The following is a 13,542-nucleotide window of genomic DNA, read 5'->3' as shown; positions in this document are numbered from 1 at the left end:
TTAACACGGCATACCTTTAATTTATAGGAAGTTAAAGTGTAGTCACTATTGAAAAAGCGAAGAAACGTTGCCCAAGCCAAGAGTCTCCCCATATTAATAGTGAAACCATCCTCTCTCAGAGTTAAGAAGCAATCTAATTGTACTGTGAAGTTAATAGCAGTTCATTGGCCTAAGATACAAGTGTGCAAGCATTACCTGAATCTAGAATAGTAGCACCAAGGGTTCTGGGTAATTACTTGGCTAATAGCTGGCAGAAAGGTGCAGATAAAGTTGGGGATGGAAAACAAGCTGCTTGTAAAGACTATTCTGAAGTTGACACAACCCATAGGGCCAGAGATTGTGGAACACAGAGAAGTGAGTCCTAAAGGCAAACCAAGGTTGTTATTATGGCTGATAGACAAGAGAGGCAAATAGGCTGCCCCTTTTGAAGAGAGTTACATAAAGGAAGAGTGCATTGCCTACTTAAAGTGGTTTAAGTACGTCTTGTCAAAGCCTGTCTAAAAGTACAAATCATTGAAGCTGTGGACGTAGTCCAGAGTACTGAAGCTGTGGTGGTATATCTGGTTGACAGTAGATGCAACATGGTAGTAGTCTAAGCAAAGTGGAGTACAGTGAGGCAAAGGTGACTGTTCTCATAGTGAATAAAGTAGAAGTGAAGTTGTTGGGAGTGGAAGCAGCAGCGCTGAGAAGCCATCCTGACAAATATACCATTGTGAATCTTAAAACTGTAACCAAGAGGGTACTAACTGTTTAGCAAGAACTGTGTGTCACCAATATTTGGGGATGTTGCATTTCTTTGGTAAGTATTCTTGGAGAGGCGGCAATGCATCGTAGCTAGGATTACCATTGGTGCTATTTGATGTAAGTGTAAAGTGGATATTTCACCAGGGACAAGAGATGTGGTATCATTAGAACTTTGGTGGTTACACTTTTACATTGACATTGAACAATCAAGAACTGATTTGAGACATTTCTTTCTTTGGTTATAAACACTAACAGAATTGACATTGGATCCTGGGGAACGGAAATCACCCAGGACATTAGCAGGTTATTCGAAGCCTGTGAATGTTGTTCATGTGATGCTGTATTGCCATATATTTTCCTTGTGCATTTGTTGCTTAGTGTGGGGGCCAGTTATCTGTGTTAGAGTGTTTCCCCTTAGCTTTGGGTAAGCAGGAAAAATCCCAGCAGAGTAGGGATAGTCAAGCATTTTGAATCAATTTCTTTTATTTAATAAAATGGCATATGTTGATAAATCCTCAAACAGTTGTCCGCCTCGCATTACTGACCCCCACGGAACCCGCCATAAAACTGATAGATACATTATTGAGAACCCTAATAATCACCCTTGTGTATGCAGGCCAAGGTAGTCCAGGGCTGGTTAGTGTCCCATGCGGAGACTCAAACTAGAGTAGCACAAGGGATCAACCAAACTATGAGCAAGAAATACAAGCAGCTCAAAGGTCATAGTTCTGTGTCATAGGTCAAGGTCAGCCTCAAATGCATCAATTGACTTCATCAATTCCGTGGCTGGAACGCAGCATTGAAGTTCACACATGACAAGTGATAATCATGAAAGTTCAGTAATAGCACAATGCAAGGACATGCTTTGAACAAGGAAAGAAGAACAAAACAAATACTGTTCTGTCAGACCGTGGACATCTGGTACTCAACCAAATACCACTACAGTCAACACCGAAGGTTCATCTTTCAGCAAATCTAGTGTCAGAAACACTGATTGTAAATCACTATGGGGATGTGTATGCATACTCATTTGCCATCTACCTTTAACCAAACCTATAGTTTTGCTCCACTAGGTGAGAAAAGACCTAAACAAGGTGTTACATTTATCAGTGACCTAAAACATCTTCAGAAAGGATTGCATCACTCACAAAGCTATACCTAAGTTGCCTCCGACCTGGAGGAAACTCTGAACCCTCTCTGGAGCAGTTGGCAGTACCAGAAACTACACCATCGTCAGACTATAATGTGAGTGTTGCATGTGTTAATATCGCCATACATAGGCGATATTAAGGCATGGAACCTGCGGGGGACACCCCTGCATTATTTTTAAAGGAGCAGGGGACACTCCTGCAACGCCCGCTCCTAAAAACCCCAAAATTATCCCCCTCAAAAATATTGCCTATGGCCGTTCCAGACGACCATATAGACGGTGATATTTTTGCTCGGGATAATATGTAGTGATACCAATATGAGAGATGCAAGAAGGAAAGAACTAGAAAACAGGACTTCTCTTGCTAGGCCCCTGGACTCTGGAATAACATTTAAATGGAAATGTGATTGCCCCTCCCTCTCTTCTACCCTTGTGGATAGTCTCGGGAGTATAGCTCAGGGGCAACGTGCTGGCCTTGGAAGCAAGATGACATGGAGCACCACAGGTTCAATCCCCGGGTCCGCGCTTAGAAACGTCTGGGTATTAAGCGCGTTATAAATGACATATATCGTATCTTAAAGCGCCAAAAACCCTGATCTTCAAGATCACACCATTGCTCCATAATGACACTTTACGTCCAACGCGAAACGTTCTCCTGATACGACTCACACTGTTTTGAACGGTACTCTATCGCTTTCAAGCTAGCGTCAGCTATACATATGCGGCCTATTCATGCCATTGTAGTTGGCATGTGCTTCCCTGAAGCTGTCTATGGCGCTATACAGATCTCCTGCAAACATCACATGACATCATCCCATTTTCGGCCCCACCACACGAGTTTCTTACCTTGCTCTGCTTTCTATCCAGGTAGAATTGGTGTTGACTTATGGCCATAGCCCATATGGACTTTATCAAGGCGGCACAGGCATACCACGTGTGTACGGCAATGCCACCATGTCCGAAAGTCCTCCGGGTGACGGACGCCCTAGAAGCAGAAAGAATGGGCTGTGACTTCCTAAGGATACAGAAGGAGGAGATAAAAAGGTGGAAACAAAGCATCAACCCACTGAGCAGTGTTTAACAGCGTGAACAGCAAGCAGAACACGGGCATGCCCAGAGACCACCACAGCAGACCCCAAACGCACCACGGTACATGCACACTTATATCCTCCACTGCAACCTTTTGAAATGCAACTACCATCAGCCTTAGCCAGCATAGTCAATGGTGAGGGATCATGGGAGTAGTAGTTCAAAACATCTGGAGGGCTGCAGGTTGCTGATCCCCCATTGTGTTAGCCAGAGAAATAATAATGGCTTATTATTGTCTGTATGTATGTTGTACATACAAGCCGGCTTTTTAGTGCTCCAACACCTGCTGTTTCGTGGCACTGGTAATAAAAACACAGATCTTGGAAAGATGAAAGGCTGAGCTGGAATGGCCGGGGGTTAGAAGCTGTGGCATCCTGCAGGCTACACTGTGGTCTCAGCAGCAAGCAGTGGTCGAAGTGAGCGGGAGCAGTCGGGAGCGGTGCTCCTCTACTTTTTTTAATTACCTTTGACAGCTCCTATACTTTTATTTTAAAAAGAAACCGTTCCAGGATTGTTTAGCTTTAAAATAAAAGTGTAAGAAGAAGTTGAAACTTGCCCTTTGAGTGCGCTGCACTAAACGTTCCCTTAAACAGCAGGTGCAAGTGTTTGGTGGTGTGTATTGTGTGTGGGAGGGGGTGTGGTGATGGGGTTTGTGGGGAGTGGGTTCAGGCCTGCAGGGAACATAGTTCCACTACTTCTTTTCGTACACTGCGACCACTGGCAGCAAATGTTTCACTCAATGAGCAGGCTCTCCAGCTAAACAGTGCATTAGATTTGGCAATTCCTCCACCCAGTTCATACAGCTCGGCTTATTTCTGTTTTGTGGGAAAGTGTGCATTCTTAACCAGGTCAATGAGTAGCCAGGACCGCCCGAGCGTGAAGGACACACGTACAGCACATGCAAGAATTATCCTCAGTGGTTTGACGGCCCCTTTCCGCGACACCCCGCACACAGAGACCTCCGCTTTTGCCACGGGTGCTGCCAGGTTCCGTTTCAGCATCTTACTCCTGCTCTGCAGGGCACACACTCCCGCTCTCTCTGAACAAGACCCCCGAGCTGGGTTTAGAGGAGCTTGGAAGGAGTGTTGCCTGCAGGGGCAACGCGGCTGCCACACACCTGTTGCATGTCACCCCTGTAGGGGGACATGGTATATTCCAAGTGTGTGTATATTTCCGGCTCGTCAGTCAGACCAGCTCGACTCTGCGTGTGTGTGTGTGTGTTTGTGCGAGCACAATGAGTGTGCCTCACCACGTGTGCTGGGCCCAAGGACGGGGCCCAGCTCTAGGACGGGCCCCTGCCGGGCAACGCCGTCCAGACGGTGCCCCTGCCGGGCAACGCCGTCCCTGTGTGTTCACCTGGCCCTGTGAGTCGGGCCAGGGTGGCGACCCCAGCCTGGGGCCGAGGTAAGCCGGTTGCCACCCGGCCATGTGCTGTGTTCCGGTGTCCCCGGAGCGGGTGGGATGGACCCCCACCCACGTGTGAGCGGCGTGAGCGCCGCACTCGAGTGTGTTGTGTCGGGTGTCCGCGAGCCCAGAGACGGCTATCGCCCCCTTCAAAGACGCAAAAACACGTCCCACAAAACCACAACTCGCCCCTTAAAAAGGTGCACTGGGAGAAGGTGCACGCCACGAGAACGCTTACAAACCACAGACCCCCTGCTTTCGGGGGACTTCACCCTAGAGTAATGGCAGAAACCCACGAGAACGCTTACAAACCACATACCCCCTACTTTCATAGGACTTCACCCTAGAGTAATGGCAGAAACCCACGAGAACGCTTACAAACCACATACCCGCTGCTTTCAGGGGACTTCACCCTAGAATAATGGCAGAAACCTAAATTGCGTGCATTGAAACGTTTTCTAAAAGATGTTTTTTTTTAACTATTACAATTTCAAGCAACATCTCTTTAAATGCCACGCTGGCCTTTGTCACTTTAAAGTCTCATCACACGGCACTGCCAGTGATGATTAACAATCACAGACACGTTTTGCCTTGTGCCTGTCAATGCTGGCACTTGAGAAGCTTTACGAATGAGAACAGTTAATGAGCGGGTAATGCCCCCACCCCCAAACACAGGGGTCTATTGTTGAAGGCAGGCACTTCGGAGTTGCACCGCCAGCCCCTCCGCCCCCAACCTCCCCAAGGCTGCTGTTAGTGAGTGACACCTCGTTGACAGCCCAGACAATCCAGTGACTGTCACGTGTATGGTTTCTATCCCGGAAGTGTTCCTTAACTGTGAGTGGGTAAGACTCGTGGTGCATTATAGAAGGTGCACTGGCAAAGTGCTGTGAATGCACCCGCTGCTATGGCTCGTGTCCTTTAAAGCTAAAAGTAACGCCATGCTATGCAAAGGACCCCGTGAAAATGGGTATACATTGCCAGACTGGGGACACATGTAACTAAAAAGCCTCCGGTAGCCCGGGACACCACAGGCTCGAGCTGTCTCTGCAGTGGAGTAACTTTGCTGAAAATGTTGGGGTGGACATGACATCTGAAGAAAAGGTGCCCCAGCCAAATTAATGGGGACAAAATGGTTTGCCATGAAAGTTGGGGGGGACAAACACCCCTGCCCCCCCCCCCCCCTAAAATTACGCCCATGTGTCTCCGGTTGCCAAGGCTGGAAGAAACAGTGTAACTGAAAGTAGTATTTGAAAGGAAAGGCGTGCAGCAAGTTGGGCAATGCCTCGGCCCTGCACATTTAAATAAAAATACATCTGCATTTGTATAATTATTACTTTACACAGATCTACGGGGACCGAAATAAACTGGGGCCCTGACAGTCTTCTGGGACAACTATTGAATGTGAGCGATTTTTGGTAAAATGTGTCATTTTCTGGAGGTGAACGTCTACTAGGGGAGGGAGGTGTTTTTGTAAGCTAGTGGCCTGCAACCGAAGGCTTGCCAGATGTTTCAGACCGCGATGCACAACCATGCTTGTGTAACCTGATCTGTAACAGCGCCTTGATGGCCTTGGGCTTAGTGTGGCTGCTACAGGTAATAAATAAATAAATAAACAGGCGACCTCTCTCCGTGCACTAGGCTTGCTAGCACTGAGGGGAGTTGTAATCCAAAACATAGGGAGAGCCATAGATTGCAGGCTCTCCGTTGGAGCTCACCGCCCCATCCTTTGTGCTGGATAGGAGCAGTTTTGTCCCACCTGCAATACCAGTGCTGCTACCTAACAAACGCCTACTGGCCCTGCCATGTAGCATTTATATTTTTTTTTTACTCTGGTGTCTGTAACCTTTGGCTCTCCAGATGTTTTGGACTACAACTCCTATCCGCACAAGCCACCCTAGTCAATGGAGAAGCATCACGGGAATCGTAGTCCAAAACATGTGGCGAGCCTTGGTTTAGAGACCACTGCCTGTAACTTATCGGAACCGTTAAGACCACTTATCGGGCAGGTGGCTCTCTTCCTCTCTCCTGCCCTCACTCTCTCCTGCACTCAGGGAAGTGCCAGGTCTTCTTGGCGCCTTCCGATGCTGGGTGGGCAAGCTATACCAGTGTACAAATTCTGGAGTGTAGAATTCTTCTGCTGCAAACATTGTGTGCGTGCACCCCAAGAATCCATTGGAAAAAGATGTCCAAGACCTAGTCATCAAAGCTCTATTGAGTTTGAGGAAGCCAGACTTGGATCGAGGATTTCTTTCGGGGAAGCCCTGTCCGCTTGGAGATCCCTCACCATACTCTGGAAGATTAAAAGGATCTCAGTGGTCCACCCTAGTGTCATTAAGGCTGATAGAGATGGAAAGGTGGGGAAGCAGCTTCCCAGGGATTTATAGGCCAGCCATCAAATGGGTTTCCTTCCTCTGTTGGTTTGTTGGAAGCCAGTGCTGGCATGGCTCCAAGATGAGATGCTTGATTTGGAAAGGGTCCCGGTGCGCCGTAAAGGGAGTCACCGGCGTCAGGGCGGTTTGGGGGAGTTACCGTTAGAGAGGACATACCGTTCTCAACATAGATATAAAAATTTCACCCAGGTTCAAGATTTCTGGACCACCATCTTAGTGCTGGTATTGTTTGCAAATGCGTAAAGTTTTTCCACTCGAGGGAAGTTGGTCACACAGAGAGATTGCATGATCCTGCCATCTCATCAACATCATTTGGTGAGAGGGCAAAGTCCAGATTAGCACTCAGGCCTCCACAGTAAGAAAGGGTATCCCTGACCCAAGCACAGGACACTACCGGGCCAATACACATTTAGGTCTACTGGCAAAATGGGAGGCCCAACCTATGAAAACACAGGATTGGGTGCATGCTTTTATTGGACCCAAAAGAAGCAGCTCGGGTGCATTTTTGCTAATCACTAAATCTTGGGCCCAACCAAGCAAGTGATAGGCTCATCCCTGTTCTGACACGAAATGAGAAAATGCTTAGCCGAAACATGTCGCGAGCCTGAGGCACCGAAGCCTGAAAAACCCCTCTCCACTAGGAACAAGTAACTTGTTAAGTGTTTTCAGAAAAACACTTTATGAAAACAAAGGCAGAGAGGCATTGGTGTGAGCCCACTGCGGTAGCGAGTTGGCGGAGCACGGAAGTGTTTGATGCAACCGGCCATGCCCTGGAGAAAAGCAGGCTCCAAGGGGGAGGAAGAAGGCATGGGCAGAAAAATATCAAGTTATGGAGTGCGACATCTTCATGCATGGCTGCAGGCGCATAAACCCTAGTTCATTTGTGCACTCTCGCACCAGGGCAGTGTGTGTCCTACTTGTAATACTATTCCCTGTAAGTACCAGGGTGAACACTGATCTGGTGCAAACATGCTTTGAAAGAATACATTTTTCACTAAAGAGCAATTATTGCCATAGTGCAAACACCGTGCAAAAATGCATTTACACCAGTGCAACGTTTCTGCAATAAGGCCTGGGCGTCAGAACACACACTATTGTGTTTCCAAAGGCCACCTTCCTGAAACATGTCACTGGCCAGCATGGTGTCACTGAGGGTACAACATGTAGCGGGTTAATGGCTGCCTTGCCGTTGCTGGGTTTTAAAACAAACTTTCCCACCTGACCATCATCGCTGGCAAGTTCACTTTATCCAACCTGGCCTCTAATTGCTTACCAAAACTGGCGGGGTTGGACCAGAGCGAACCCCATTGAACGCAGTATAAAAAAAAAGAAACAGGACCAGTCTATTCAATGTAAGCGTGCATACCAGCCGATAATTGCATTTGGTAATTGTAGCACTTGCTGCCTGTAGCCTTTTGAAATTTAATGGAAGACTATGGGCTTGATTCAGGGATAGTTTAGCACGGTGCAAAGTGACTTTGCAGTGGTGCAAAACTGCCAACAAACACCCTGATTCAGAGAGTGGTGCAACGTGACTTTGCACCGCTGGTTCAAAACTGCTAACAAACAACTTCAGAGAGTGGTGCAAAGTGTAATTTTGCAGTGCAAAGTCACGTTGCACCAGTGCAAAGTCACTTTGCACTGCAAAAATACTATTTGCACCACTCTATGAATTGGGGGGGGGGGGTTTGCTGGTAGCAGGGGCACCACAAAACCTATATTGGGAGGGAGGGCTAACTGGTGATGGCAGGGGCCACTTTCTAAACTGGGTGTGGGAAACTTGGAGGCTCCGCCCCCTCTGTTCAAACCAAAGGGTTGTCTGGTATGGGGCCCAAGTATCAAATGGTAGCAGCCCAGCATTACACATAGGCGCACATGCAATTACACATTCATTCACTTAAACATCCCATTCACTATACACTCCCTCATTTACATGCACACCCAGCCCCCATACATCATACACTCATACACACAGATTACATACACACTCCTTGCACACATGCATACATTATGAGATAAAACACAACACCCTTTAATGCTGCTACTTTCAAAAAAAGGCGTCCCCCATGTCTCTGCCTAACAAAAAGCAAGTGTGCACATCAGCCCCTTCCCCTCAGATGTGAAAGAACATATAACCTTGTGCTCGCTGGTAAGATAGCTCAGCGGGTTGAGCGCTCGCTGCTGCGATCTGATCGTGATCTGCCGGTCGCAGGTTGGAATCCCAGCAAGGCCAACTCAGTCTTCCGAGGTCGATAAATGAGTACCAGTTTCCGTTGGGTGATATTGTATGTAAATATGTGCTCTGTAAAGCGCTTTGGTTTAAGGTGCTATATAAACAACGGATCATTATATGTTCGCTCGCATCCGTGGGAAGGGGGCTGGTGTGTGCATGTGATGTAGGTTAACCAGAAAGGTGAGGGAACCCTTTCTTGAAACTAGCAGCTTTAAAGTGTTGCTGCGTTTGTGCAAAGGCATTCATCTGCATGAGCACAGTGGCACTTTAAATCCAATGTTTTCAGAAAAGGCGTCTCTCCGGGCTTCAGCCCCTCAACTCACATTTTGAGAGGGTACGCGGGTTAAGCCCGATTAGCTCAATGGCGTTGCGCGCCTGGTTGGCAGTGCAAAGTCACTTTACACTAGCGCACATTCACTTTGCACCGTGTTAAAAATTCCACGAATCAGGCACTATGTATTTTACTCAGGATGAAATGCCGAATCGGCCCTATTGGCAATCAGCCGCGAGTGCTTAACATATTGCAGCATAGTTAAGCGCCTAGAAGGGATTTTACTTATGTAGTGCTTTACCAAGTTCCACACACAAGCACGTGCTGCCATTCAGCCACATCTGAAAATATTGTGAAACACAGATGTTCACCCTGGCTTCCAGGGTGCCACTAATCCCGGCAAGCCACATGGCTCCAAGCATTTCAATGGGATCACCCTCCCTCCCAGCCAACCTGCGCTGCCAACAGCAGTTCCTGCCCATTGGCTGCGATCAAATGAACCTCTCAAGACATGTGACTTCCCCGTCTCATACAGAATAAGCAGAAAGAAAGCACCACACGCACGCACACACACGCCGCGCAGACTGCCACTGGAGACCACCCCTGGGTGGTAAGCGGTGCGCGGTATACATCAACATAACTCTCTTCATGCCATCTCTCTGGTGGATGAAAGGCTGAGCGGGCACTTGGGAATTAACCTGCGGATTCCGCACAGAGGCGCTCAGCATGCGCTCATGCTCGGCACACAAATGCAGCTCCACAGCGCGCGCGCGCACAGAAACACAGCCTCTAGGCGCACCATGCCTTGATTCTTACCTGCGCGGGTCATGGACCTCCACCGAAAACTTCTTCTCTCTGAAGTAAAGGTTTTCCAGCTGCCTCCATTGGAAGATCTGCGCAGAAACACAGGGCAGGTTAAGCGCCGGGCTGCCGAGGAGTGTGCGCAGGACGCACGCCTTCCCACCACTCCCACCCGAGAGTGAATAATGCCGGGGGTGGGCGAGTCCCAGATGCCTGCCCTCGCAGGGTCCTCCGGAGCAGGCTCCTGGCACACGCACTGCCCCTCTCTCCGGCTCCCGATCTCCCCTCTTTGTTCCCGGTCACCCCTCACTGCTCCAGTCCGCTCCAGGCGGCGGTGCCGGGCAGGAGGCAGGCTTGCAAGCGGGCGCTCTCTCCGTCTGGGCTGAGCCCAGTGCAGGAGGGGGGAGGGCCACACTCCCAGACATTACGCCCCTCGCCACCCCTCGGGACTCCTCTTCCGGCCACTAGGAGGCGCGGCTGCAACACACCCACACAACGTGCGATTCAAAAGCAGCCGCTGCTCTTCAGGCGGACAGTGTGGGATTTAAGCTACATATGATGACTCCCCCGCCCACCCCCCATTTTTGACAAAGCCTCTATCCCCCATGCTCTGTATTGCCAATGGTAGATTATGCGGCATTTGTATAGCGCCTAACTCTCACTGTTATGGCTTCAACTCGCTTCAAGTGGTATGGACAAATATATTGTAATGTTTAAAAAAAACACCGAGTCGAACTTGAAAACAGCATTAATACAATATTACAACGCATTTCTCATTTAAGAAAGGAGTGTTGCTCTGTTTATAATCAAGTTGTTTCTAGCTTCACCTAGAAACAGGCAAGTAGATTTGGGGCCCGATCCATGGAATATTTGCCCGGTTCAATGTGAATTTGCACTGCTGAAAAGTGACTTTGCACTGCCGACAAAAACCCTGATTCATGGAACCGTGCAGAGTGTATTTTTGCAGTGCAAGGTCCGGGCAAGGTCAGCGCATAGTCATTTTTGCAGTACAAAATGACTTTGCCCGGATTTTGCACTGCAAAAATGCACTTTGCACGGTTCCATGAATCAGGTTTGTGTCGGCAGTGCAAAGTCATTTTTCAGCAGTGCAAATTTACTTTGAACTGGGCAAATATTACATGAATCGAGGCCAGTGTGTATTGTTGGTGCCAAAGTAAGCACCTGCATCTTACTGTTTTAGCTACTCACGTTGCACTCCCTACTGTGTGGCAACTCTAGCTATTTGCCACACTGTGTGTTTTACATTGTTGCAGCAGCACTGCAAGTCTGCAAGGCCCTCCTTCATAGTGAGAGGAGGGGCCTATGCAGTATACAGGCATGCACAACAACCAATAAGGGCATAGAGGCGGGAAATTATGGAGAAGGGGGCCATCTCTGGCCCCTGTCCGTGCAGAAAATGCGTAATTCATTTTGTGGCCCTGGTAGACGCCATGAAACACTGTGCACGTTAAGTACTTCCAAGCAAGTATTAACTTGGGCCATATTGCGCACGCGCCGCACAGTTCTAATGCTATTTATAAGGTTGACAGAGCGTGTTTGCATGGGGGCTCAGTTGAGCTACGCTCAGAATTACTGCTCGTGCACACCTTTGCTTGGTTGCAATGGCTAATACTTAATGGGTGGTCGTTTCTGACCACCAGAAGCCATTGCTACGGTTTGGGTTTGACCCAAGAGTGTATGTAGCAATTTAACTTCTACCCAATATTTGATAATATTTGATATTATCCAATAGGGGCACTCAATGCATATTTAAGCATCACTGGAAGTTAGGGTACGCCACTCCATATCTTCCAGTTGTACCCCTCAGTTTGTTGTTTGGCCCTGTTGCAGCGGCGCTGTCTGCAGCCTGCATGGCCTGTCTGTCATCATGCATGAGAGGCTGTGCAAAATGCAGTGGTGCCACTGCAACAGTGTTGGAAGAGCGGCTGCACGGCCTGCTTGGGAACTGCTGCAACAGTGCAAAAGAACAGCAACGGGTTAGAAACGGTTACATTTGTTCCAAGCGAGGGCACATAACGTCAGCAGCGAAGACCTTCTGGTAACTTTTTCGTTATTCTTTCCATGTGGCAGGCGTTTGGGAAGCCTGGCGATGAAAGGACGTCACACCCTGATAACATGTTTTGCAATATAAAGGCGATTCAAACAATAGAGTTCAATTGAAAGATTTATTTTATTTTTATGAAAGCTACGTGTCCCAACACATGGCATTAGGCTACTTCCCCCCCAGCCCCCCCCCAGCGGCTGTGTGGTGTTGTGGGTGTGTCCAACGTTAATGGATGAAAGCGTTCACATGTTATGGGAGGGACTGCGGTACAGCCGGGGCGGAACGCCAGCGCAGGGCATCCCTGCCAAGACTTTGTGGCTTAACGTTCAAAATGTTTGTGTGAACCTATAATTTTCTCCAAACAGTTTGCAGAATCAAAGCGGCGGGAACGAGACTTTTTTTCATGTAACACAGCACCACAAAGGCAGGCCGACTTCCTGCTGCTTCTGTGGCAAAGCGCTTTGTGATAGCTTGGGTTCACGTACACACGGCAGGCACATCATTCAACACAAATGCAGTCATTTGTGCACAATCTTAGCAATGCCAGGTTTTTTATATAGACCTTCTCCATGGATTACTCCAGCTTCTAAGATTTGTAAAAATAGTGGTAATTTCCCAAACATTTAAATTTTATGCCTCAACCACCCCGCCATCCTCTCTCCTCTTGACCTCATGTTCTGACATGGCTTTGCACGAGGTACACATCCTTTGCACCAGGGTGGCACACCTAGGGCTCTGCTAAACTGAACACACAGGCTGATGGCCACCTGCCTTTATCCCCCGGAATTTCTGCCTCAGTGGTTTCAACCGGTATCCATAGAAAGAAACGAATTAGAAAATAACGAAGTAGTAATGACCGAGTTTTTTGTGAATTTTTTCCTTGGATATTTCAGACATCTGATAGCTCAGGGGCAACGTGCTTTTCTTGGAAGCAAGACGACACAGAGCAACACAGGTTCGAACCCCAGGTCCGCAGTTAGAAACCTCTGGGTATTAAGCACGCTATAAATAACCTATTATATCCTATCATACCTGCTCTGCTCACGAGAATAGTCTAAATCGGTGGAGCTGCCAGGCCTGGGAATATGGCCGTGGTGTGGGCTGACATATGACAATTCTATGTGCAACTCTGTCAGCTGCAAGGTGAAGATTCTTATAACACGCTTAATACCAATACAAATTCGGTTTCTACGCGAGGATCCAGGATTCGAACCTCTGCTGCTCGGCGTGGTCTTGCTTCCAAGACCAGCACGTTGCCCCTGTGCTATCCTCCGTTCACAATATGGGGAATCCCAGGAGGCCCGGGGTCTGAGACTGGGTGGATCAGACATTGAATTCCTGCTATGTGCGAATGCCCTGCTCATACTGGTGCCCTTCGAGGAAGGACTCCGATAC

The 13,542-nt window shown here is 48.3% G+C and overlaps 1 protein-coding gene across 9 annotated transcripts in view; it reads right to left on the bottom strand.

Annotated features, from left to right (window-relative positions):
• Positions 1-13,542, bottom strand: part of FRMD4A (FERM domain containing 4A) — an 897,536-nt gene that overhangs the window by 127,818 nt on the left and 756,176 nt on the right. For 5 of the 9 annotated variants that reach the window (XM_069627926.1, XM_069627924.1, XM_069627922.1 and 2 more), the window contains exons 12-13: positions 10,098-10,174; positions 2,741-2,909 (exon numbers count right to left, since the gene is read on the bottom strand). In XM_069627926.1, the coding sequence (XP_069484027.1) occupies positions 2,741-2,909; positions 10,098-10,174 (246 nt within the window). The remainder of the gene's footprint in view (positions 1-2,740; positions 2,910-10,097; positions 10,175-13,542) is intronic. The other 4 variants (XM_069627927.1, XM_069627925.1, XM_069627923.1 and 1 more) reach the window with 1 other exon arrangement.

This window comes from Ambystoma mexicanum, chromosome 12 (genome assembly GCF_040938575.1).
Source record: "Ambystoma mexicanum isolate Mex_15411 chromosome 12, UKY_AmexF1_1, whole genome shotgun sequence".
NCBI classification, from domain to species: Eukaryota; Metazoa; Chordata; class Amphibia; order Caudata; family Ambystomatidae; genus Ambystoma; species Ambystoma mexicanum.
This window is presented reverse-complemented; position numbering and strand designations above follow the sequence as displayed.